Raw genomic sequence first — 26,830 nt, forward strand, 5'->3', positions numbered from 1 at the left:
GATGAAGAGGGTCGGGAAAAGGAGTTTTTACCTCTTCTTTGCATCATCTGTCACCCCTAATTTCTTTATACAATAAAGCTAACATTCATAATGTCACCATTACAAAGCATCTTCAACCCAGCCATAAGAGAACATGCCCAGAGCTGACAGCCCCTTCAATTTGTTACGGACCCCATACTCTCCCCGCTCTTACCCGATTCCCAGGAGCCACTGCAAGTGGAGAGGCCAGGACAGACAGTATTTCTGTTGTAGTCTCTGGGCATAAGTGACTATTTATCCTGGATAAAAGCTATTTGAAAGGCTGATCTAGAATGGAAAGCATTCTGGCTAATCCTCCTCAGTGTGATCCAAATGGTTAAAGAAGGAAAAAAACTATGCAGAGACAGATGTCTGCACCTCCAAGGGTTGGGGTTTCACCAGTTGCAGGTTTGGTGGGGTTTTCTTCCATAGACAGTCCCTCCCCCACATAGGAAAGGCCTTGCTTCTCTCCTCTGCTAGTGAGCTAGCCTGGTCTTCTTTCCCCACCTCCCAGCCATCTTTTATCAGATGATGCATTGTTAGAGCCCACAAGCCTGCAGGACATGGCCCATTGTTGGCATCTTTGTATAAGTGCCATTGTGATTGAGTTTTTGGTTTAAATTAGTGGAAGGTGGAAGGAAAGACATGTCTCATCTACTGCTACTTATGTTTTTACTTGGATCTATTTCATTGAAGAATTTAGAAATGTATTGGCCCCAGATAGCAAGCAGGATTGAACATACTGCTGGAGCAATAGCTGGAGGCCCCGAGTTTGGGCCTGTGGCTCCTCACTGCACAAGTAAAATCAGAAGACAGAGCTTCTGGGTACTGAGCTTGGAGAAAGCTGACTGTACCTGCAGGTTATTGTGGCCTCTTCCGACCAGCAGTGAAGTGTGACCAATCATGCTTGCTTGCCCTGAGCACTACACAGTCATCTCTGAGAAGAGCCGAAAAGAATATAACATCTGTGCCTGTTCCTGCTCAGAAAGCATGGTCATGTTGACTGGGGCCAACCCAGACTGCTCACCAGCTCCACGAGGCCAGGATTCAAAGCGGAGATGGCTCTCTCCTGGTGGGAACAGAGCTTTAGGGAAAGCCCACAACAACCCTAAACCAACGCAAGCGTGTGAAGCCCAGCAGCCAGCCAGGATGTCAACAGGGCTGAGCTTCAGATTCACTGTTCCTCACCTGAGAAGCAGTTTTTCCTCCCACCAGCCTGTGAGAGGAACATAGGAATACCAAGAGTTATGGCCACCTCCCCAGCCTCATCTTGGGGACCACTGTCCCTCACTCACTATCCTACAGCCCAATGATGCTCTTTAGGTTTCCCAAATCAACCCCTTTCTTTCTTTGACCTCAGGAGCTTCTACAGGCTATTCTTTCTGCCTGGAATTCTCTCCCTTGCCACTTGTTGCCTGACTAGTTCCTGCTTATCCTTCAGTCCTTCCCTCACCCTCTGGACCCATGTTATCCAGTATGGTGGCCATTAGCCACATGTTGCTGCTAAAGTTAAAGTTAAAAGTTTAGTTCCTCAGTTGCCCTGGCACATTTCAAGTGTCCAGTAACTCCGTGTGACTAGAGGTCACTGTATTGGCTAGCATAGACACAAAACATTTCCATCATCACAAAGTTTACTGGCCAGTGCTGCCCTGGACTAGATCAGGCCCCATGGTTAGACTCTCAAAGTATCTGTACTTTCTTTCTTAGCACATCTCACAGAAAGTCACTTCTATTTGTGTTTTTAAATGTATTTCTCTATATTATAAACTCCATCAGTGCAGAAACTGTGCCGGTATAAATCACTGTAGCTCCGGCACTATGCGTGATAACTGGTACCAGTAGGTACCCAATAAATAAATACTGAATGAATTCATAGCATGATGTCTCTTATATAACAATGGCCATTTGCTAACTTCCTCCTAAAGCTTGCAAGTGAGAAAACATCTGAATACTCTGGTTTATGTTCTTTAGCTACCTAATGAGAGCTTTAGAAAGAGGGGTTCTCTTTTTGCCTTTGCTGCCTGCTAGCCCAGAACTGAGTTTTGTTCTTAGCTGCAAGAGCCCCCTTAGCCTGGCTTTTTCTGGTGGAAGTATTCTGCTCACCCTGATCCTTTTTTACCACTTGGCTCTAATCATTTTATCATTGTGTGGATAGTTTTGTTGTATCTGTGCCATTTACTACCAGCACTCTCAAAATCCTTTTTCAGAAGTAGGCAAATCAAATAAGTAGTATTTGTGATCATGGCTGCCTTCTCCTGTATCTGCTCATGGGAGAGTCACAGCAATACCAACCAGTGGGCGAAGTCAAGGGGCTGCTTGGCTTCTTTCTGTAAAAAGGGAGTGAAGTGACCCTGGGGAAAGAATTTAGGTATCTATTGTAACTGCAGCTCATATTCCCACTTCTCTCCAGATAAAACACAGCACAGTAAGGTGAGGTGACATGTCCAAGGCTGCCTCTCAATGTCTAGGAAGTCAAAGAAGGCTTGGCATACTAAAAGAACATTCTGGAAATCTCAAATCCCCCGGCCCCTCCTCCATCCAAGAGACAGGGATGGATGTAGGTCTTAAAAGTCCGGTACCCACTGGTTACCCTCCTCAACCTCATTTCCCCCTTATCCCAGGGAAGCCTCGATCAGCTGGATGAAGTGGCAGCCCTGATTGCTGCCACAGTCCATGACGTGGATCACCCAGGAAGGACCAACTCTTTCCTGTGCAACGCGGGCAGTGAACTTGCCGTGCTCTATAATGACACTGCTGTCTTGGAGAGCCACCACACAGCCCTGGCCTTCCAGCTCACGGTCAAGGACACTAAATGCAACATTTTCAAGAATATTGACAGGTTTGTTGTGTTTGGGCTCCTATGCTCAGGTTTGTGACATTTAAGTGTGAAACTCAGTTTTCTCTAACTTCTCCAAAGAGCTTTCTCTTATTGGAAAGAGGAAATAAAAATAGTTGTACCATTGTATCAGATGATAAAATAATAACCTTGCCTTTATAAACTTCATTTTACTTTTCAGACTGCCTTCATGTTTTTAAATCTCATTTGGTCTTCAGTGAGTTCATGAAAATGTTTTTATATGCTGCAAAAGCACTACGTAAATATTGACTGTATTACTAGTAAGTATAGCAGATATTTTTGCCCTCTTAGGAGGAATTCCCATCTTTGGTGTAACTCAAGGAAAATGTATCCTTCCCTGTCTCACCCCAGCTCAGTTTTTTTTATTTTGTTTTTGTTTTTGTATTGACTGTATTACTAGTAAGTATAGCAGATATTTTTGCCCTCTTAGGAGGAATTCCCATCATTGGTGTAACTCAAGGAAAATGTATCCTTCCCTGTCTCACCCCAGCTCAGTTTTTTTTATTTTGTTTTTGTTTTTGGTCCTTTTTGAGACTGGCCGCACCGCACTCAGCCAGTGAGCGCTGTGAGCGCACCAATCATCCCTATATAGGATCCCAACCCGCGGCGGGAGCGCTGCTGCACTCCCAGCGCCGCACTCTCCCGAGTGCGCCACGGGCTCGGCCCAGCTCAGTTTTTGACCACTTGAAATCCTTACCTCATGAGGAGGTCTCAGTAGAGGTGCTGGAGCCCAAAACCTGCTGCGCAAGTTTTCTTCTAGACAAATAATCTCTTCCGGTGAGAGCTGGCCAAATGTGGATAGATTACTAGCAACTCCCCTCGCCTTCCAGCAACCCTCACGGTCAGCTTATAGGTGTTTCCCACGCAGCCCCAGCCAGGCTGTGGGCAGACTCCTGGGAGAGGGCAGTGTGCAGGGAGCGTGGAGCTTGCACAGGCCTGGGGACCACTTGTCTATGTCAACCTATCAGTTTGGTTTCCAGAAATCTGGGAAGATATGGAGGCCAGTTGTTCCACCTTCAGCTTAAGTTTCATCATTTTCAAGGACTGGTTTTTAAACTTTTGCAGAAAGAATTCTTTTTTAACAGCTTTCAGGCTCTTGAAGTTAGAAAAAAGATGATAGGAACGGGACAGTAATTTTGGGCAGGGCTGTTGCTCTGTCTCTTATAACTTCTATCAGTTGCAGTCTAGAGAATTACTTATTAACAGGCAACTTTCTTCCAATACCATCATCAAAAGAAATCATGGCAATTCTCTGCAATGGGAATCACCGTGTCTGCACGGAACGCAATGGGACAGCTCGTCAGGCTGCTGTACCAGCCTGTCATTTCCCTTAGCCCCATTGTTTTGATGCTCTCAAAGGAAGGTAGAAGGAAATCATCTTGTGAAATAAGTGCCCACCATGTGACAGGTACTTTCTTTTTGTTTTTTTAAATATTCATAAATCATATGAGGAAGGGTCAGCTATCACTGGGGAACATGAAATAGTGTCTACAAGTCCTGGCTTTCTGGGAGGATGAGCAGGTGAACTCTTTCGTGATCTGCACTCATTTCTTAACTCTGTGCCCCAGTTGCCTCCTAGGTTGTAGGATGTGTGATGAGATGCTGGCAGAACAGTTGTAATTCAGGACACGATGTGAACCAGACCTTTTGTCTTCTGGTTATTTTAGGAATCATTATCGAACACTGCGCCAGGCTATTATTGACATGGTTTTGGCAACAGAGATGACAAAACACTTTGAACATGTGAACAAATTTGTGAACAGCATCAACAAGCCAATGGCAGCTGAGGTGAGCATTTCCCAAGTCATAAGATACATCAGAGTGCATTTTCATAAGTACCTACTCTGGCCTCAAAACATTTTTCTCTACCTCTTGAGTGCAAGGTGGTTAGTTGTTTACACTTGGTAAAGGGCTGAAAGTACTGGCCACTTGTTTTCCTTAGGGATGGAAATGATTGACAGTATCTATGGCAACTCTGAGCTCCTTGAAAGAAAGGCTCTGAGATAAAGCCAGGAGTAACAAACGGGATTAGGCTCAAAGAATATGTGGAAGGAGACTGCAGACAAGCAGAGACTGGCATAAATGATGGTATTTTAGGGGATCCAAAGACCTTTCAAATTCTCTGTTCTTTGAACTGTTGGCAGACCTCAAAGTTGGAGAATATGTTAAAGAATTATATTCCTGCTGATTTGCATTAAAAACATACAAGTACCTGAAGACTATAGTAACATTGGGAGTGACTAGAAAACAAAAGCATATGTTGTTTTCTCTTTTTTAAATGTATTGAGGTACCTTGGATCTCAATTAAGATTCTTACAAATTTGGGTTTTAGGAACATGGGAGAGAAGGTTCATATTTCTATTGTTTAAAATGAGATCAATTGTCCTCTGAAGCTATGAAGCTGTTCATAGTCCCATAAAGGTTGAAAAGCTTTCCACTCACTTCTGTTGAGGAGAAGAGGTTAGAGAAGTGGATGGAGGATGAATGGTCAATTTAAATCATCCTAAAAGTAACTTGACCATCAGTAAGGAGACTATCTGTGTAGTACTCATCACATGACCAGCCTGGATGGAGGGACAGTGTTCACCTCACTTGTCCAGCCACATCCCCCAGAGATTCCACAGCACAATGCCAGGGCCCTCTCCTCCCACAGAGGACCTATGGGAGCAAAGATCTGGAGATTTAGAGGGGGAAAATTATACAGAAACAGAATTGGTGAGGTCATCTATCCAAGTAATCCCCCAGCTCTGTGTTGAGACTTACTATTTCCGTGGTATCTATAGTAACCAGCCCCTAACTTTGTATTGAGAGTTACTATTTACTATAGTGTCTATAGGAAGCAGCATCTTCTCAATGGTAAGTAATCAAAACAACCTTCAGAACATATTCTTCCCAGGGGTGGGCCAATAAATAGGTCCAGTCTCAAAACAAAACCCCTACATGTCATGCAATGTTTCAGCTTGGCAGAGCTCTAGAGAGCTAATTAACTTTTCACACAGTCAATTCAATGGTGTCTTTGAAAGTGGAGAGTAACAATCTTCCATGTTCTTTATATTTGGCCTGTGAGTGCATTAATATACACCTACCCACAGACCCGGCCACATGACTCAGGACCACTGATATCCACCACTAGGTATGTACCATTGTATGGCCAGTCTTTTTAAACATGGCTGAACACACCTGCTCCTGCCCGGCCTACTTTCTGCTCCAAGTACCACAAACTTACATGGCTCACACTCTCTATCTGTCAGAAAAACAGCCAAGAAAACACGAGAGGACACATGCCTTAAGAGAAACAAAGTGGGAGGGAGTAGGTGAGTAGAAGACTGGTCATAGGAGAGAGAGGGCTGACAGGTATAATAAGTAGAAATAAATGAAATAATTGAAGGGTCACATGTATGTGCTATTTCTCCACCTTTAATGCATTAACTGGAAGCTCTGCTTTTATACATTTTTATACATTTTCTGATAAATATGGTCAAAACAAAAACAAAACCTGCTTGTAGTAGTTGCCTCTGGGGGAGAGGATGGAAGATGAGGTGGTAGATAGGTGATGATAGGGACTTTTACCTTTTAAACTGTTTGTGTTGCTCGAGTTTGGTTTTGGTTTTATTTATTTATTTATTTATTTATTTTTCCTTTTTGTCTTTTTTCATCGCAACCCTTGGTGTCACGCCCGCACCGTGCTCAACCAGTGAGCGGACCGGTCTCTATATGGGATCCGAACCCTCGGCGGGATCACCGCCGCACTCCCAAGCGCCGCACTCTACTGAGTGCGCCACTGGGCCGGCCCATTGGTTTTATTTTTTAAAGACTATATCAGTATATTATATATGGAATTAAGAAAAGGAAAAGCCTCCTTTGCAGAGTTCCAGTCCCACCAAAGTGTGCATGGGTGGTCACCATTTAATGCCTGCTGAGTTAGCCCTTGTGGGCTTCACCATCATCTTGAACCAACTTTGATCTGCTCATCTGTTTTCCAGATTGAGGGCAGCGACTGTGAATGCAACCCTACTGGGAAGAACTTTCCTGAAAACCAAATCCTGATCAAGCGCATGATGATTAAGTGTGCTGATGTGGCCAATCCATGCCGTCCCTTGGACCTGTGCATTGAATGGGCCGGGAGGATCTCTGAGGAGTATTTTGCACAGGTGCGTTGCCTCACTACGGAGGCTCTATGTCCCTTCAGGGAACGGGCCACCAGGTCATAGACTCTGGGGATTTTTCAGCCGAGTAACTATCAATTAGTAAACTATTACTCCCTGGAAGAAAATGGCTCACCCCTGCGTGCCTGGAGTAGACTTGTTTCCCTCAAGGGACTGACTGATGTGGCTGGTCACTAACCAAAGTCTCTCTAGGGGAAGGGGGATAAACAGCCTTTGGAAGTAATTTTTCATCCTCAAATTGTTGGATCTTGAACTTCCACAAAAACTGGGAAATCACTAGGTGATTCCTAGGTTTCATTCACTAGGTTGGTATTGAGTGCCTCCATGGTGCATTACGGGAACACAGACAGGAGTAAGACACATCGCTGCCATGCACAGCTCCCAATCCAGTAAGGGAGAAAAAATGTAGACAGAGATAGGCCCATACGTTGGTGAAAAAAATGAAAAGTACGTCTAAAGGAAGTATGTGTTAAGTGCTATAGGAATTCAGAAAGATTTTTTTCTAGATAAAAGAAGGGCTTTGTGGAGGTGATGTTAGAGTTTTTGTTTTGTTTTTTTAAGGATTTAGAAATGTGGAAATAGGAGAAGACTTCCTGGAAGAATAAAGCTTTATGAGCAAAATTAATAAGGAAGGAAAATAGAATGTTTAAACAAGGGGAGCAGCAATACGTAGTTCACTTTAACTGTGGCAGTGTAAAGAGGGCTTAAAGGAAAAAAATCCAGAAAGCAGCAGACCGTTAGCCCTATTTCCAGAGAAAAGGCTCTCATGACTGATATGTATGTGTATGACAGAGGACAAGTACCCACAAGTAATGCATTTGAGGTTGGGGGGTCTCTACTGCTGGAACGGACTATTGAGGCAAGATAAAGAAGAGTAGGATGAAGGACTGCGCATGATGTCTAGAAGGGCTGGGAGGGGGAATGGCCAGCAGATGACCCAGTAAGTTAACTGCAGCTTTGAAGGCTGGGAAGAGAGCCCCTGAACTGGGGGGAGTAGTTGGGGGGGGAGTAGGACAAGCAGTTCTGAGCTTGCCAGAAAGAAGAGGGTGGGGAAAAGCCCAAACTACTCCTTGAACACCAGTGTGTATTTTCAGGCTGCTTGATCGAACGACCTGAAACAAGCAAGCTGAGCCAAAAGCTGGCAGGAGGCCATTAATGGGCTTCCCAGGACCCACTCACAGAGAACCTGAGGTCCTACTCCTAGTTATTCTCAGAGTGTGTGAATGGGGAAGAACCACTTTTAAGTTCCTTGATGTAAGCATCCTGTTTAGGTGGTCTTTTCCCAAAAAGGAATGTACTAATGTTCACAAGCCGGTGTAACCTAAAAATCAAAAAAAGCTACAAATGAGGCCTCTCATCAGCTGGCTTCTGGCTCAATACACCACGAGGAAATGTGGATCTCAGTATGCAGCTCAGGGAATTACAGCCTCATGCATATGTGTGAACATACGCTTTAACGTGCATAATACTCAAACCCACACACCTTGAGAGCTGCATGGCTTATACCCAAATCTAAATAATCACGGTTTGTCAGACATTCTCTCAAGTAAAAATAGTGTTCTGTAGAAAAAAGCATCTAGTTCAGCTCACAACCTGACGGCAGAAGTGCCCTTCCTCAGGACAGCCACCAGACTTCGGCATGTGGCACAAGTGCTGTATGGGTGCTTCCCGTTTTGTCAAAGGATACTAAAAAACATGTACTCAAAGGTTGAAACTTAATAAAATTAATAACTCTTACTCCTTTAAAGCAGTCATTCTTAAGTGAAACTGGTTTTTTTTAACCGCAAACACATGGCAGTGAATGATGCTACGACTATTACTGTTGGTAGTTGGGTGCCAGTTCCCTGATTCACACTAAGGCGTCAGCAGTGTCGCATCATTGCTTCTGCACCCTCAATGTGAATGTCAGTCGGTAGTACTGGCATGAGTAGAAGTATTGGTATGACTTTGAAAATAGTTGTGACCTTGCAATAATAAAAACAGATCACAGAAAAGGGACTAAGCACCGAGCTCAGTACTTCAGGAGGCACTGTGGAACAGCATAAAAAGTAAGAGATTTGAGAGAGGGAAGACCTGAATTCGTCACTGCAGCTCTTCTGGTGGTTGAGTTACAATTCTCAGGACTTTGCTGAGCCTATGCATATATAAAAGGGAATAATGGCCCATTTTCACAGGGTTGTTGAGAAACAAGATGTTACTGTGATAGCTTCTCACGTGCCCTATGGCCCTGTGTGGTGGTGTTTTCTTACAGACTGATGAAGAGAAGAGACAGGGGCTACCTGTGGTGATGCCAGTGTTTGACCGGAATACTTGTAGCATCCCCAAGTCCCAGATCTCCTTCATTGACTACTTCATAACAGACATGTTTGATGCTTGGGATGGTAAGACAGTACTGTTTTGTCACCCGCAGAAAACATTTTGTTATACTTTACAATGATTACCTTTAATGACATAGGCTGGACCTAGAGGTAAATTAAAAAAAAAAAAAAAAAAAGCTGTCAGCTGTGTTTGCCAGGGAGGGAAGGGTGCACGTACACTTTCTGCCTCCCCAGCACCTGACACAGAACCTTGTGTAAAGAAGACTCAATGGATGTTTGATAACTGGATAAATGTCTTCAAAAGACATGTTTCCAACACTTATGTCAGGTTATTTTTTTGTTTTTTTGCCAGCTGGGCTGGTATGGGGATCCGAACTCTTGTCCTTGATGTTATTATCAATTTTATTTTATCATTGGAGGAAACTCTAGAAAGAATGTGAAATGTATTGAGTCTACTCTGAATCACACATTTTGATGTCACTGATAAACAGCTTTTCAATTTTTAATTAAAAGGACCTCTTTGTATTTCAGAAACTAGTATTTAATGACTTGTTCTTCTCATGCTGTGTGTTCACTTGCAGCCCAGGGCCTAACCCAGGGTACCTCTCCTCCAATTCTGACCCCAAACTTGTCCCAGAGAGCCCTAGCTTTAAATGCTCCTAGGATCTAACAACAGGTTTCTTTTGATTCTTTTATGTCCTTGCAGCCTTTGCACATCTGCCAGCCCTGATGCAACACTTGGCCAACAACTACAAACACTGGAAGACATTAGATGACCTAAAGTGCAAAAGTTTGAGGCTTCCATCTGACAGCTAAAGCCAAGCCAGGGAAGGGGACCTCTTGATCTACAAAGGGCATGGTGAATCATAGTAGTATAACCAAGAGGCTTTCCCTTATAATGAAAATGACAAGTGTAGGTAAAGATGCTAATGTTTAAATATTTGACCTTGAATCATTCAAGTCCCCAAATTTCATTTTTAGAACGTTATATTCCATGAAGAAAAATATATGTTCTTTTGAACAATCACTTAGTGACAGAATCCTTGGCAAACTACCTTGCTCTGCTGTCATCTGCTGTGGGCCCTTGTCAAACCATGGAGCTGTTTCACTGTAATTAGCAGGACACAATAAGCAAAGATTTGGTATCTGAGAACTCATCGCCCTGGAGGGTGACCAAGAAGCTTAGCTAGTGTTCAGCTATCTCTTACCACAAAAGTCACCATGACTCTTTTCTTGACTATTCTCCTCAAGAGCATTGGTCTGAAGGATTCATGAGAAGCTTATCTGAACAGATATTTCTAAGAAAAAAACTACCTAAAATGAGCAAAACAACTAGGACCAAATTATTGATAAACTAATTAGCGTCACAGCCTCCAAGGCTAGGTGAATCTTCCTGTTGGTGGTGTGACACCCAAGTTAGAAAACAGCCACAGCCTGGTGAACAACCTCTCCAGACTAGTATCAGCAGCTGGGTTAGCCCTCTTTTCCATGGCAGGGATTCATCTTAACAGAAAGCTGCCTATGACAGGGAAGGGAGTGGCATCTTGTTTGCGGGGAATCCATGAGCTTCCCTTATCTCTGGTTCACAGAGGCAGCCACAAGGCACTATACTATATAATATATATTTTATATATTATATAAAAGCCATTAAGTCTGAATGCCCTTGGACAAGCTTTTTTAAAAAAGAAAAAATTTATATACCTTTGCTGTTTAAAATTTTTATTCAAACAATCTAAATTTTCTGGGTGAGAGCCCATGGAGTATGTTGTACCGTGCACCACCTATACATATATATTTGGGGATGGGCTACGGGAAGTTTCAAGGTTCAGATATTTTTAACTTATCTACATTTGAGGTCATGCCATTTGCTTAACGATGTAAAAAAAATTGCAAGATGTGTGTATATATCAGAAAATAGGCATATGAGGCAGTAAATACTATTTTCAGCTATTAATTGTATGCTAAAAGCTTCTAAAGCACAAGTGCATATTTTTATACAGCTCTTTTCACACTTTCTGTGATCTACATAAGGTCAGAATTGAGATTTTCCTTTCTCTTTTACCAGCCAACCCTTCTCTCTGTCTTATAAATATTAGAAACTCAGTAAACAAAATACTTTCTCTTTCTCTGAACTCCATGCTGCATTTTTAAAAGGTGTAAACAGAGACTGAATTAATTGAACCAGTTGTTACTTTTTTCCAAATGAAAATTGGAATGCAGAACACTTGGAACTGGTACACGGGAAGAAGAAAATGACTTACCACTATGTAATGTGCCAATGTGTTTTTCTATGTTTTGTATGCAAAATGGAAACATATATGACGACTCCATGCAAAGAAATGTATCTAAATTATTTTTGTTAGATTATAAGAGAACTTGCTTGGTCAGGACAGGAGCCAGCTTTGTATTATAATGCTGCATTATGTAAATGTGAAATATGAAAATGTTTTTGTGAAGTACTTGTAACAAAATTCCTACAGCCATTTTTCATTCCCAACAGCTGTTTTTATTTTATCTCTTTGGCCTAAATTTTTCATAATTTCAAATTTTTGGTTTAGTGTCTTTTATTTCATGCGTCAAACACTTGTTTTCAGAACACATTAATATCAGGATGCCAGAACCCCATAGTATGGAGCTAAATAATTTGCCTAGGCTGCAGAAGATTGCTTGAGGCAAGGACAGTCTTTTTCTAACCATCTCCCTTTCAGTTCCATTTGGTAAGTAACAGTTAATATCAGGATGCCAGAACCCCATAGTATGGAGCTAAATAATTTGCCTAGGCTGCAGAAGCTTGCTTGAGGCAAGGACAGTCTTTTTCTAACCATCTCCCTTTCAGTTCCATTTGGTAAGTAACAGCTATTGGGTGTCTGACACTTTCTATATGAAACATTACAGCTTACTCAGAGTTATGTCAAATTAATTTCATGTTAACTTCAAACTTTAATATTAATACCTGAATGTTAAATGCTGTAAGACAGCCAGGTACTAAAGCTTCAGCACAGTTCTGCTCTTTATCAGCGTAACCTATTACAGTGTAATCTTCTGAGTTGCTAAGTAGTGTAACCACACAGTCAATTTATTAGAAATAATGTCTTTCAGATGGTATGTGTATCATATAGGTATAAACTATTATAATTGCCTCTTAACTGAGATATTTACTAAAACACCATGTATTGAAGGAGCCATATTAATTTAGGAAAATGCAACACTATCTAATCCGAAGAGAAGTCACATTATTACCATTACTACTAACCAGGAGAAAGCAGGTGGTTATAAAATATTATTACTTGGACCAGAATGGCCCTATCATTTCACAATCTATTCCACTTGAATAGATTATCATCACAAAACACTACAGGTTAGGAAATAAAACACTTTAAACTCTATGCATTACTTATATCTTATACAATTCAAGAAAACAGCTTTACAAACTCATAACCTAATATAGAATTTCCAAAGAAAAAGCTAGCTAGTACTGGAGGAAAGTCCATCTATAGGGAAAATTAAAAGCTTGAAAATGACTTTGAGATAACTTAGCCACAGTGATCAACAATCTGACACACCCAGACCCGACCACATGTCTGCCTGGTTTAGGGATACTGCCCTTGCTCCAATTTCAGGATGAAAGATTAGAAGGCTGCCTCTGTGTGACTCTTCAAATACGCCACAGTGATAATGATTTGGTGGCTAAACGGTAGTGCTAATTTTCCCATTCATATTCTTCTATTCTGTAATAGAGGCAGCTTAAGTTTTAATATATTTCTCCATAAAGCTATTTTCATTGTGAATTAAAACAGCAGTAATGACTGTGAATATTATTTTGTTTTCCTCAAGTGGGAGTCATATAGTCACATAAGCCTTTATCTCTCGTTCCAGTCCTCTTCAATTCCTGTTTTAAAGCTGCTCAATGATGATAATGGGCACTATGGAGCTATCTAATTGCAAGGCCTTATTGCCTCACTGGGCCTCAGTTTCCTCATTTACAACATTATGCCACTGGCCTACCTACTGACCATAACTTTTCCAGTCTTTGAGTGTAGGTAGTTGTGGAAGCAACTGTAAATGAATAAACTAGTAAAACCAAGAATTTATGAAAATTCCATTTAGGATGTGCGGGTATGTGCATAATGAACAAATCTACAGAAAGCGTTCTTTGAGAAGGGTCAATCCTCTAACACATCAGTCATCTTGTCTGTTCTATTGTAAGATTCTTTAGTCAGAAGTTTAAATTTAATAAATAATTCTGTAACTAAACCCACCCAATATTTAATGTGTAGAATACTTTTTCATTTTTAGTACCAAACAGGAGAAAGGGTGCTGTAAGGCTGGTGGAGTAATGAGGATGATCAAATCTCAAAGGAACTACATGAGCGAAACCTTTCTCAAGCATTCCATATTTGAGTCAATGGTCAAATGGACTGGGCACTATCACCGGCAGTCCCTGACTTTGGAAAGCACTGTGCCTCCTTGCTGATCTAGCGTTCATCCCTGGCACACAGGAGGGGCAGCTGCAGTTCTAGTTCCAATCTAGCCAACAGCTGTTCAGGCCAATCTGCACCAAGAAAAAAATTGCACCTTCATAAGATTCCTATCAATTTGAGTTCATAGGAATTTTAGTAGCTAGAACTAAAAAAAGAAATTGTTTAATGATTTAAACAGTTAGTACCAAAAAAAATCATTGTACTTAAACAATATATGTAGTTCATTTGGGGGCTGATTCAAGTTTGCGCTATAGAACACTGACATTTACTAAAGACCAGGGAAATTTGGAGGAGAAAGGATATACTTCAGTTTATCAAAAGAATAAAAAAACTTCTAATGAAGGCCATAGCTTTAGTTTTACATCTATTTCCACCTCTTACGAGGTCTAGGTTTCAAATTAAGAAGCTCAAAATAAAGCACTCACCATTTCAACAGCAGCACAAAGTCAAATGTAAAACTTGTGGTATGTTCTTTGTGGATGTACTAATACCTGAGAAGCAACTGTTGCTGGTTTGTACGCCCACAAAAAAGAATTCAAACATGTAGAATTTTATGGGCAAGAAAAAAAAACACACTACATATTTAAGTGTTCAATATATTAATGGTTTTCAGAGTATTACTCTATATTTGATGTTCAAGGTACTTCTAATTCCTTAAATTAGACAGCAAGGTATAAGTCACCATTTTCCTCTAATTTTTGAAATAATTTTAAACTGCGCAATCCAGATTCTCGCTCTCCATTTTTCCACAAAATAATGAGATGATCAGCAGAGCATGTCACTAGTCCATGATCTTCAAAGTATAAAAACATCTGTAAAGAAAAATTAAAACTACTGATTATAGGAACTTCAAGAAGAGGCTAATACTAGATTAACACATGTGCTTGTAAGATTTGTACCTTGGAGACTTCTTTGGATTTCAATTTGTAAAACTCCATTTCACTTTTCATGAGAAATTTCATTTTTAAGTGTTGGTTACAGTCATGTACAAATATGACCAATATCTAATATTTTAATAATCAGAACTTTGTTAAAACCGCTCAACTACACAACTATGAATAACAGCTATTTTTGTAAAGTACATGAATTCCCAAAAAGTATCTTCTGAATTTTACCATAATCTAATTCAAGTATTGGTTTTAAGACTTTGTCAGGTATAGGTTCTTCCACACCTGCTTTACTTAATCATTATTTATGCACAAATGGCTACCCATAAAATGTATGAAATCCAAATTTTCCAAGATAAACACTGGCTTCAGCCCACTATATAACAGTAGATAATCAATAGGCATTTACTGTCTTTTCTGTGCTTATGGTCCCTACCCTCAGGAAGGTTGTAATTCAGTTTTGAAAACCAAATCACAGCTGAAACAATGAGAGCACCAATAAAAGATTATATAATCAGGTACTAAGTACAGTTGATCCTTGAACAACATGATTTGGACTGCATGGGTCCACTTATGTGCAGATTTTTTTCAATATACGTACAGTACTGTATTTTCCTTATGATTTTCTTAATAACATTTTCTTTTCTATAGCTTACTTTATTGTAAGAATACAGTATATGATATATAGAGAGAAAATATATGCCAATCAACTGTTTATGTTTTCGGTAAGGCTTCTGGTCAACAATAACCTATTAGTAGTTAAGTTTTGGGAGAGTCCAATGTCATTGGTGGATATTTGACTGTGTGGGGTGTTGTCACTCCTAACCTCCACATTGTTGAGGGGTCAACCATAATGCAGTAAAGACTATTTAGGAAAAGGGGAAATTGATCAGTAATAACGGAAGTTGTCAGAAAAGCTTCAAAGAGATAAAACTCTCCAAGTAAAGGGAAGGAGCATGCACTCAGTGAAAAAAACAGGCTGGAAGCTAAGAATAGGAAAATGGAGTGTTGACGAAAAGGCAGCATGAATACTGTAGAGTGGAGAGCTGGTATCAGAGAGGAGATAAACAAACCCATGAAAAGGAAAAGGTCCTTGAAGGAAAGACCAAAATAAAGAAGAGACACAACATTAAGGAACAAGAGAATGAGAGTTTTCTCTGAAATGATATATACATTTCTGAAGACAGTAGGGTAAGATCACAAGAGAGGACTCAGCTGATGATGTAGGAGTAAGGGGGAAATATGGGAACAAGAAAAAGAAATATGGGAACAAGAAATATGGGAACAAGACTGGAAAAGACAGAATTCAGTGCACAGGTAGACGGGTTGGGCCAGACAGCAAGGATGAAAATATAAAAGGAATAAGGAAATTCAGGAGATAGCACCTAAGAGATAAACTAGATTTTATCAGTGAAGCCAGAGATGCTTTTAAAAAGTGACTAAGTGTCAATACTTTCACTCAGGAAAATTCTTAAGAATCTGACACTTTTATATTATGAAAATGTGACATTTTGAAGGTTTTCTCCACCATTTAAAAACCTCTAATGCATTCCTACTATTTTAAAAATAAAGTTAAAACTCCTTAGCCTTACATTCAAGGACATTCATAATCTGACCCAAAACTACTTTCCTAGGCTTTGTCTCCTACTAGTGTCTGCTCACAGGAACCCAGTGCTCCAGCCTAGCCAATCTGTTCCTTGCCACCAACTAAATGCTATCTCTGCCCTTTTGTCTACCACATTCCTTGCTCACCACCCTCAAACTACACTGTAGCCACCCAAGCAAAAACAAAAAGTTTAAAAAAACAAACAAAAAAAACCTGAGTTACTTGTTAGAGGAAAGCAAAGATGAATAAGACATAGGGCCCAACATCAGGGAACAAGGTTATAGTATATTAAGGTGACATGGTTATAGTATATTAATCTTACCTACACTTGAAAGCTCGGCTCAAGTCTCAAGTCTCATATCTTCTACTAATCATTTACAGGATTCGCATATCTTCTACTAATCATTTACCGCAAGAAACATTTCTTCTAACCTCTGAGTACTCACTGTCTACTACTCATCTGGGTCCATCATAAGCAGCACAGGTTAACATCTTATTAGGTCTATATCCTTTCTCTCCACTAAAGTATAAGATCCATGAGGGCAAGGACTGTATTTTATATCTTTTTGTAAACTCCAGCGTCCAGTGTCTAGAGAGTGCCTGGAAGATGAGAAATGTTCATAAACAAGTGTGCTGCAACGTCTCCTATGCATGAATGCCCTTTCGTATGAAAAATAATTTGTTCCTCCCTGGCTATGAAACGGTGAAGCATGATTTAAGAAATTCATTACTTAGGGCCTGCTTACACTGTTATCATCACACTGCTACCAGTTCCAATCATCTCTTCATCTCTTATCTTACTCCTCCATTACAGGCAATGGTGCCTATGGTGAATATTAATGTATTTGGATTTCCACAAGTTAGAATTTTATGTATCTTATAGTTTTCAACTATTTTGATATATACACAATGATAATCAAGGCACAGGGTTTTGTTAAACTAACAAATTATCATTCTTCAAAGGCAGGTAAAAACAGCATTCTGTTCAGGAATTTGATAAAGGCCCCCAGAATTAGATGATTTTGTTAAGCCTTTCACTCTGCACATGTAACCACAACCCTCCACGCACTCTGTCAACTACTGTTACACACACAGTCACTACTGTACATATCATCCTTATTGACAGCCATCTCCATCTCATAAATAATGGTGATTAAGCCCATTCTTAACAGCAATGCATTCCTTGCTTCCTCAAATCATTATCTCTGTGAAGGGAGATCCTAACTGCACGAAATATAACCTATCTGATCCCATGTTCAGATACAGCAAAAACCTACAGATAAGACAGAAAGCACAAGTCTTGATGAGACTATAAAGTATAGGTCTTTATGAGACCGGTAAGATGCCAAAGCAGGAAATGCCTGGACCTTACATGCCTATTAAAAGCAATACCTCCACAGATGATGAGTGTCCAATCAAATCGCCAATAAGCTCCAGTGAACATGACGTGGCATTTTCTTGTTGCTTTTTAACAGGCTGGCTGGCTTGTTTGTTCACTCTTCCAAATCCCCACATGTTAAAAAAACCTACAAAAACACAATCATTTCAGTCATTTCCAAAATTATTGTGCTCTTTACTTATAGTAGTAATATGAGATCAGAAAAACAGAGAAAATTTAAATGCAAAGATGTTCTGCACTTATTTTAGTCCAGGGCTAAGTGGATGGTTCCAGGCACTATGCTAGTGTTTTTTAAATGCTATTTCATCTCATCTTTCATAGCTAACCGGGTTTGTTCCTCCTCTATTTCTACTGCTCCTTCTCACCCATGATAAAAAGACAGGCACTAGAAATGAAAGGGGAGAGAGGTGAAAGGCCTGAATGACAGTGTCTAATTGTCAAAAAAAAAAAAAAAAAAAAAAAAAAGGCATAACTCAGCTCTCTCAACAGAGCATAGAGGAAAAGCTATATGTGTGTGTCCAAAAACAATACCCTAGGACATCAGGTAAGTCAAAAGAACCAGAAGAAACTACAGGTGCCAGCATCAGATTTCTATGCAAAGGTTGGCAGTAATTCATTCAAACAGCCAGAGTTTTATTTTTCAAACCAAACACCTAAAAGTCAAGAGCTTCAGAGATTATGATATAAACACAAAAAGAAGTGTATTTTCCCATAAACTGAGTTCAATGTTAATGCTTCAAGGCTAAAGAACACTCAGTTTGACATCTGATGGTACAATTCCTGTTTGTGTATCAGTCAGAATTATAGATAATAGAAATGATACTTCATTAGGCCATTTGGTTATTCAGATTACCAGTTTTCCCTCGAAACATAAAATACCAGTTGATTGGAACTGAAGTAAAGAGGCGTTTTAAGGCAGTATTAAGATGTGAATCCTACATCCCAATTACCATATGCTTCCTGTAAACATCTTATGCCTATTCGGAGCATATTCTATATTATTCTTGTGATTTCACATAATTGCCCTTCTTCTGCCTTCCATATGAGAAAAAAGGGAGAGAAAAAGAAAGACTACCTTTCTGGGAAAAGACACACACCTGTTGGTACAGGTTCAGCTGCAAGCTGCTGTTTTTCTCGTAACTCCCAAATGCGTACACTGCCATCTTCTGAGCATGAGATTAATTGCCTGTCAGAACAGAAAATCAGTAACACAAAGAAAGCACACCATGGAGGGCCAATGCTAAATTTGCAGTTAGAGAAATCATTAGAGCCCTCAACTGCTTTTATTCAGTCTTAGCGGGAGCTGATAAAAATTACAAATTAACATGGCTTTACAATACAAACTAAAAGTATTCAGGAAAGGTACATATTACACTATGTCACACTGCTCAAATGCTATAAATTTATTATCTTCATTTCTTAAAATGCATTTGGGAAAACAGTATGAATGACACTTTTACAATGTCCTGAGAAACCCCCTTCCCTCCTCTCACTATATCGCTTCTCAGGGTGCCTCTTACTCTAAAAGTATCCTGCACAGAAAATAATGCTATTCTCTTCCCATAATTTCATCCCTAGAAACTGAGAAGCCAAATTTACTCTGAGAGGAAAACCCTCACTTAGTGGCCTTAGACAACAAGGAGACTACCATTTGATTCTGGCCATTATATAGTAAGTGCCCCTAAGTCTTTTACCTTATTAAATAAAAACTAAATTTTAAATCATCTCTTCTTACAATGAAATTCAATGTAATTCATTTAAACCTTGCTTCTTGTAAATTTTGTAATATAGTGCTACAAACTCTTCTGTTAGAGACAGCCATGGGACATTCTCAATGTCCAAAAAGAACACAGCAGATCAAACTACAGAACCAGGTAACTTGGTGACGAGAAATTACACTGGTGGCCCCAGGAACCATGACTTTCTTTCATCTATTGCAGAATGGATGGGAAGTCATACCTGTTTGGAAGTTTGGCAATGTGCAGAACATTGGAGTCATGTGCAGTTTTCTGGCAGGCAATCACACACTTCATTTGAAGGTTATATACATATAAACCCCTTCCAACTGCAGCAAATACATTCTGGGGAGGGAGCAGGGAGGGAGTTCAGAAATGGTCGTAAAACTAGTACTTAACACCACCTGATGTAACAGATTCCCAGCCCTCTGACATCAGAAAGCCATGTTACCTCCCCTATTCCTGGTCTTCAGCCCAAGTTACTATACTGCCCTCTGAAGTCCAATAATGTCGAAGCATCAAGGACTGCTCAGAGAGTATTTAGAAGGTATAAACACACAACTATTAATACAGAGAAAGCTTGCATATCATACCCCTTAGTGTCACTTTCTACCTCGATGAAATATGACAGCTAGAAAAAGCTATGGCTGGTGGCCTTACCCTGCAGCAGAAGCTACTGAAGTTTTCATTCACATAACACTATATACTTGAAATACAGAGAAAGCTTGCATATCATACCCCTTAGTGTCACTTTCTACCTCGATGAAATATGAAAGCTAGAAAAAGCTATGGCTGGTGGCCTTACCCTGCAGCAGAAGCTACTGAAGTTTTCATTCACATAACACTATATACTTGGGAAAATTACTTAGCTTCTTTTGCCTAGAAAGTGTGAGCAAATTACTTGCACTCCACAACTTAAGCAATCAAGAGACCTATAAATGATACAATTACGACAGCATATGCTTTTTTGTATCATTGTAAGATCCTCTGAAAGCTTCACAAAAACATTTTTTCCAAATGTAATATTAGAAATTCCTTTTTGCTAACATAACTTTAATAGTTTGAAAGCACTTTACCAATGTTTATCTCACTTCAGCCTCACAATATCTTGTAAGGGAGGAAAGGCAAACATTACTGCCATTTTCCAGAACAGGTTAAAATTTTTAAAAAATGAAAGTCACACAAGAAATCAGACATGGAGTCAACATTAGAATCAAGGTAACATTACTTCAGTCCCTTGTTCTTTGCTAACACCACAGGACCTAGCTTCTGAAATTACTTTGCAAGTTACCAGACTTCTAGCAGCACTAGTCTTAGAATCATTCATTCTTATACAATAGGTACCCTCGTGAGGAAGACCTTCCAGATTGCCTTTCTGTTTTCACCAGAGACCTTGGGCCCTCCAACCCTTCTAATTCAGCCTCAAAGGCTACAAACCCAACTCAGACCTACAATATCTGAATCAAAGCATGTCCCCAAGGCTTACCAGAGTCTAAATCTGGAATGATTTCCTTGACACTCAGGATTAGTACTCTGCACTCAGTAAGGCAAGTTGAGGATCAGTGCCAACGGCACTAATAAAAACAACTAGCCAATGTGCTAAAATCTAGAGCCCTATAAATTGCATTCAATGCAAAACCCCAGAAACTAGTCCTACAGACCAAGAAATCCATGCACAGTTTAAGTGACTGGATCTAAGGTCACAAAGAAAATTACAAACACAACTAGAGAATTCATGAGCTTTAGTGGCAGCATTTTCTCAATGGAGACACTCTATCAATCAACTGTCGTCAATAATAGTTCCCTGTAGAAGGAAAGAACCCTCAACAAAAGAAGGAAAAATAGGGAAAACTGAAAAATGCTTTTTTTCAAGTATTTATAGCTTGATATTTTTTTAAGATTAAAAGGAATACAAAGTGAAAAAACTTTTACGTACTAATTTTTACAAAAGTCAGAAAAAGGTATAAAATTATTTATATAATTTTTAGGGCTACAACTCTTAGAAATCTAGTCTCCATATTTTGAGACTATATTATTTTTTATCACATATATATATTTTTTTTCAAAAACAAAGAAACCTAACCTTTGGATATATTAGTTTTGTTTTTTTTAACTCTTAGAAATCTAGTCTCCATATTTTGAGACTATATTATTTTTTATCACATATATATATATTTTTTCAAAAACAAAGAAACCTAACCTTTGGATATATTAGTTTTGTTTTTTTTAAAAATCCTATTCTTATCCTATTCTTTTCTCTTTTGTTTTTGTTTTGTTTTTAAAGTAAGAGAGGTGCAAAGAAAAAAAAGTACACCACATTCTCTCCCTCCAGAACACTATTAATGAAATTTTTAAGTAAAAATAATAACATGTATGCAATTGGAAAATTTAAACAGTATAGACAGGCACAAAATAAAAGTGAGAGAAAAGCTTCCTCCCCCACCCCCCTCCTCAAAGGTTACAACTCTTAAACATATCTTTTAATTACATTTAGACAAGTAACCCCCCTTTAAATGTATTTTCTGAGCCCGTGAGGCTAAGAGAAGAGATTGTTTAGATCAGAGCCAAGATTCAGCAATCCATTGGTACTAATCTCTTCCAGCTAAAAAGACGTCAAGTGCTTCAACAGCATCACTGCCAAGGCCTAAAGGATGGAAGCTGGCAATTATCACCCAATTATCTCGCACCAGAATGCTAGTAAACTAAAAGGGAAACATTCTTGAAATTTTTAATTTCTTTATCTCTCTGTGAAAAGCACCAGAATCTTCAAAAGGATCCTTTCTGACGGTGTTTCTTAAAACAATTTTAAGCATTAACCTCAAATCCTATGGGATTATTTAATTCCACCCAAAATTTTCAATAGGGTTAAAATCTGCCGCCATTTAGTCACCCACTTATCTCAAAATTAGGAGTGAGGATTAAAATGCCTTTTTAACACAAATGGTACCATTTTCAAAAAATATCAGACCGTTTTAAAGCACAACTTGAAACCATGGGGAATGATATCTCTTTATGGCTAAAATGGAATTAAAGTTTAAAAATCAGAAATTAGATTTATTAAAAAAGGCACATTTACAGATATTTTATACATTTTTACCTCTTCATCACATGTGAAATGATGGATAGAAATGTCATTTTGTTTTTGACAGAGTTTTATTTCTTGCTGGGTGTCCAGTTGTGGAGATGGGTCCCAGAAGTTGCGTTCATAGGCCTGCACGGTCCAGTCCAGGACATCCCAGATGATCAGCTCTCCAACATGAGAGCCAGTGACAAAACTCAAATCTAGGCAAAGTTCACATGTGCCTCATTACTGATCATTTTATCTAGGCTAAAGGTAAAAATGAATGGACTGCCTAGTAGTAATGCTCTATAAATTCACAGTAATTAGAACAGTGAGGTACCTACACAAGCCAAACAGAAATATTAATATAACAGAATAAAAAGACCAAAAATAGATTTAACTGTAATAACATTCTCTTCATATCACATAGCAAAAGAAGGGCCATGAAGTTAAGGTTATCTCTGTAACATCCCACCACCTTCATTTATGTAAACATGCTGGTTCAATGGTACTAAATAAGACACTAAATTTCACCAAAAATAAGACAACTAGGCATGATCAGTATAATGGAACAGAACACCGTTGTGTTTTTCTCTGCAGCTTGGGGCCTTAGGGCTCCAAGCAGGCCTCAAAAAGTCTCTCATATAAGAACTTTCCTTTTATGCTATGTCTCCATCAATGACTAGAGAAAAAGAACACCCAGAGAAAAATAAAGGGGCACTACCAACAACTGTTACTTCTATCACCACAGAAAATCTGCTTTTTAGAAAGACTTGTAGCTGGCTTTTACAAGAAGATGTCTATTAGAGAGGAGGATTTTGGAGCTGAGAGGCATGTTCTTACTGATGTATCTGAAAACGTGACTGAATGGCACACAAATGGAGACTATACTTGGTGCTCTCTGTGCCCCTCTTTCCCTTGTCTCATGTTTATACCAAATATTTTAAAAAAAACCCTATAGTTCCAACAATTCTACTTCTAGGAATTTTTCCTGAGGGAAGTACATAAAAGACACAGGGACAATGTTGTTATACGACCTTAAAAGTCTGAAGATAACCTAAACATCTAACTGGGGACTGAATAAATAAATAAGGCATCCACAAAAGAAACAATAATGCTGTTATTGAAAATTAAGTTGTAAAAGTATGTTTACACTGATATGAAAATAAATTCATGCCATACTGTTACAAAACTGTAAATTATTTCTATACACATTACACACACACCCACACATATGCCTGGAAAACACCTAGAAGGATGTGTACCAGTATTTAGTGCTGGATAGTAGGACAATTTAAATTTTAACATTTTTTATGTTTCTCACTATTTTCTCATTTTTCTACTATGACTATGTGTAACTTGGTACAATAACAAGTTTTTAAAACCTTTAGAGAAAATGAAATTAATGGGCCAAGACATTTTATAAATCATACATTTAATAGAAAATGCACAGCTGCTAGACTAAAAATTATTTTAAAGAAATGTAATTTATTTTAATTCTTACATATTTGGGGTAAGACAGAACAGAACAATGCACTGAATCCAGAAACCCAAGTTCTAATTTTGGCTCTGCATGTTATTAGCCAGGTGGTCTTTAGGAAGTCATTTACTTTATTTTTTTTAGGAAATCGTTTAAACTTTCTGTATCTTGGATTCCTCAAGCATTAAATGAGAATGATTGTAAAAATAAAATTAAATAATAAATGTGTAGCCATTTCAAAAAAACATCAAATGTTATCTTTGAGTCCCTGGTATTATTTTGAGCCTCTGGTATTATTCCACATCAATGATACTAAAACATCCAATTACTTGTAATTTAGAAATACATAGATGAGTATAATTATGATTTAATTATCCCACTTATCAAACAAACCAGTGGGACAAAAATCTTTAATAAGCAGATGAATAATCTCTTAGAAATAAAGAATTACCAGCAATCATACATGTAAGCATTATTTTGTCTTGGTTCCAAGGCTATCATAGGTAGCTCATTAATGCCTAATTTCTATAATTTATTAACAGACTATAGAATTTGCTCTGTGAAGAAATAAGTTCACTTCTCATCTGTGGAGAAAAACAGGCTTCTACTTTTAAAAGCGAGAAAGTTAAGGTGGTACTAATCTTTCCATGACCTTCTTTTCCACTGCTTTCCCTCCTCTTTCCAATTTCAAACTACAAAAGCAACAGAGAAGTGAAGGAGTGAAGACTCCTCTTGATTCTCACTCTGCATATGTGGTCATAACACAGAGTTTACCTACTGAGACCATGTAGCTGCTTTCTCTGACTTAATCCTTGTAGTGTCTGTGATTCCTCTATGCAGTAGAAACAAAGTATTAACGACCAGTTAGAATTTTTCACTAAAAACAAAATAGTGGCATTCATCAGTGTCAGCACATAGTTTATCACTATGTATATTATTTACATTCCCAAACAGGTCATTAAAAATGTGTCTCACCAAACAATCCCAATGATGTGTTATTAATGGATGGATTTTTATTCTGTATAAGTATCAGAAGCCACTTAGTATGAAAATCTTACCTGGCATCTGTCTATCCATTCCTCACAAGTACTAACACTTTGTGACTACCATATCATGCTGTCAGCACAAAATAAGAAAAGGAATAAAATAAAGCAGCAGCAGCCACAGCCTTTTGCCGGAAGAAATTAGTAAGGTCATCTTGTTTGTCTGTCTTAGAAAACCTTCTGCATTCAGATGTCTAGTAACATTTGCGGGAGTTCTATCTTTCCATTCTAAGGTCGCCCTGGGGACTGCTCTCTTAAAATGCACTTCCCCTGTGATGTACAAACCCAGGAACCAGCCACATCTTTCACTGGTAATGGTGAGGACAAAGAAGCAGGGTAGAGACTGGAGCAGGAAACTATACAACACAATCATTCCAGGACTGCCAAAGCCTGCAGCAGGGCTGACATGCCTATGCACAAAATCAGACTGTCAGCAAATCATTTTCAAATTGTACCAGACTTCCTGGTTTATAAGGTAAAAAGTACTAGGGTTTTCTGTAACTTTCATTAACAATTTTTTTTTTTAGCTTGTCATTTTCCTTCCCTTAAGAATTTGGCAAAGAAATACTTGAAGAAATCTTTCTTTAACTGTAATAACATTCTCTTCATATCACATAGCAAAAGAAGGGCCATGAAGTTAAGGTTATCTCTGTAACATCCCACCACCTTCATTTATGTAAACATGCTGGTTCAATGGTACTAAATAAGACACTAAATTTCACCAAAAATAAGACAACTAGGCATGATCAGTATAATGGAACAGAACACCGTTGTGTTTTTCTCTGCAGCTTGGGGCCTTAGGGCTCCAAGCAGGCCTCAAAAAGTCTCTCATATAAGAACTTTCCTTTTATGCTATGTCTCCATCAATGACTAGAGAAAAAGAACACCCAGAGAAAAATAAAGGGGCACTACCAACAACTGTTACTTCTATCACCACAGAAAATCTGCTTTTTAGAAAGACTTGTAGCTGGCTTTTACAAGAAGATGTCTATTAGAGAGGAGGATTTTGGAGCTGAGAGGCATGTTCTTACTGATGTATCTGAAAACGTGACTGAATGGCACACAAATGGAGACTATACTTGGTGCTCTCTGTGCCCCTCTTTCCCTTGTCTCATGTTTATACCAAATATTGTTCAAAAAAAGCCAACCCAGGCCTCAGGTAGATATGTGACTGGGGTGCAGACCAGTCCTCCCACTATATCATATTCCCACCATCCCTACAAGATCCACTTGCAGTTTCCACCGGACTATCAAACTGAAGCCACCAAGAGTTCTCTTAACTGACCTTATGCAGATCACCAGCAGGGCTCTAATAATATAAGTTGTGCTTATTTGCAAGTGAACTAGCTAAACGCCAAGATCTGTGGTTTGTGATCCTGTCCTACCATCTGATGTCAGATTCATCTCATACGAGATACTCATTAAAATCATTTGTGAAGCCAAACAGGTTGTCAGCAAGGCAAAACCCACAACCATGAAGAAGGGCAGACATGACCCATGACCCATTTTCTGCAGACCTTTACTTTAGTTCAGTGTTATTCTCTGAGTCTTCAATCATGATTGTAACTGACTTGAATCCTGCTCATTGTACTGTAAGTGTATAACTTGCTATGTGATACTGTACTGTGTGGTCGGCAAGACAAAAGGGCATAAATATTTCCAATCTTCTCTACAAAAGAGGAACTCGCCAGAACCATTTGCCAAAAATGCTGAAATGCTACTAGGCGTTAGTATTTGTAGCCTATAACAATCATCCCACAGCTACCAAGTACTGCCTG

The 26,830-nt window shown here is 39.1% G+C and overlaps 2 protein-coding genes across 3 annotated transcripts in view; one reads left to right on the forward strand and one right to left on the reverse strand.

The window, feature by feature from the left end:
• The window catches only part of PDE8B (phosphodiesterase 8B), a 79,757-nt gene extending 67,852 nt beyond the window's left edge, over window positions 1-11,905 (forward strand). The window contains exons 15-19 of the mRNA XM_008579099.1: window positions 2,640-2,857; window positions 4,543-4,663; window positions 6,859-7,026; window positions 9,293-9,422; window positions 10,066-11,905. Coding sequence (XP_008577321.1) covers window positions 2,640-2,857; window positions 4,543-4,663; window positions 6,859-7,026; window positions 9,293-9,422; window positions 10,066-10,175 — 747 coding nt within the window. The 3' untranslated portion in view covers window positions 10,176-11,905. The remainder of the gene's footprint in view (window positions 1-2,639; window positions 2,858-4,542; window positions 4,664-6,858; window positions 7,027-9,292; window positions 9,423-10,065) is intronic.
• A 509-nt stretch (window positions 11,906-12,414) lies between these two features.
• Window positions 12,415-26,830, reverse strand: part of WDR41 (WD repeat domain 41) — a 46,627-nt gene continuing 32,211 nt past the window's right edge. The window contains exons 9-13 of one of the 2 annotated variants that reach the window (XM_008579100.1): window positions 22,566-22,750; window positions 19,692-19,813; window positions 18,830-18,918; window positions 17,726-17,859; window positions 12,415-14,652 (exon numbers count right to left, since the gene is read on the reverse strand). In XM_008579100.1, coding sequence (XP_008577322.1) covers window positions 14,500-14,652; window positions 17,726-17,859; window positions 18,830-18,918; window positions 19,692-19,813; window positions 22,566-22,750 — 683 coding nt within the window. In that variant the 3' untranslated portion in view covers window positions 12,415-14,499. Of the gene's footprint in view, window positions 14,653-16,750; window positions 16,934-17,725; window positions 17,860-18,829; window positions 18,919-19,691; window positions 19,814-22,565; window positions 22,751-26,830 lie in introns of those variants that run through there. The other variant, XM_008579101.1, reaches the window with a different exon arrangement.

The sequence above is a fragment of the Galeopterus variegatus genome, unplaced genomic scaffold (genome assembly GCF_000696425.1).
Source record: "Galeopterus variegatus unplaced genomic scaffold, G_variegatus-3.0.2 Scaffold1808, whole genome shotgun sequence".
Taxonomy (NCBI): domain Eukaryota; kingdom Metazoa; phylum Chordata; class Mammalia; order Dermoptera; family Cynocephalidae; genus Galeopterus; species Galeopterus variegatus.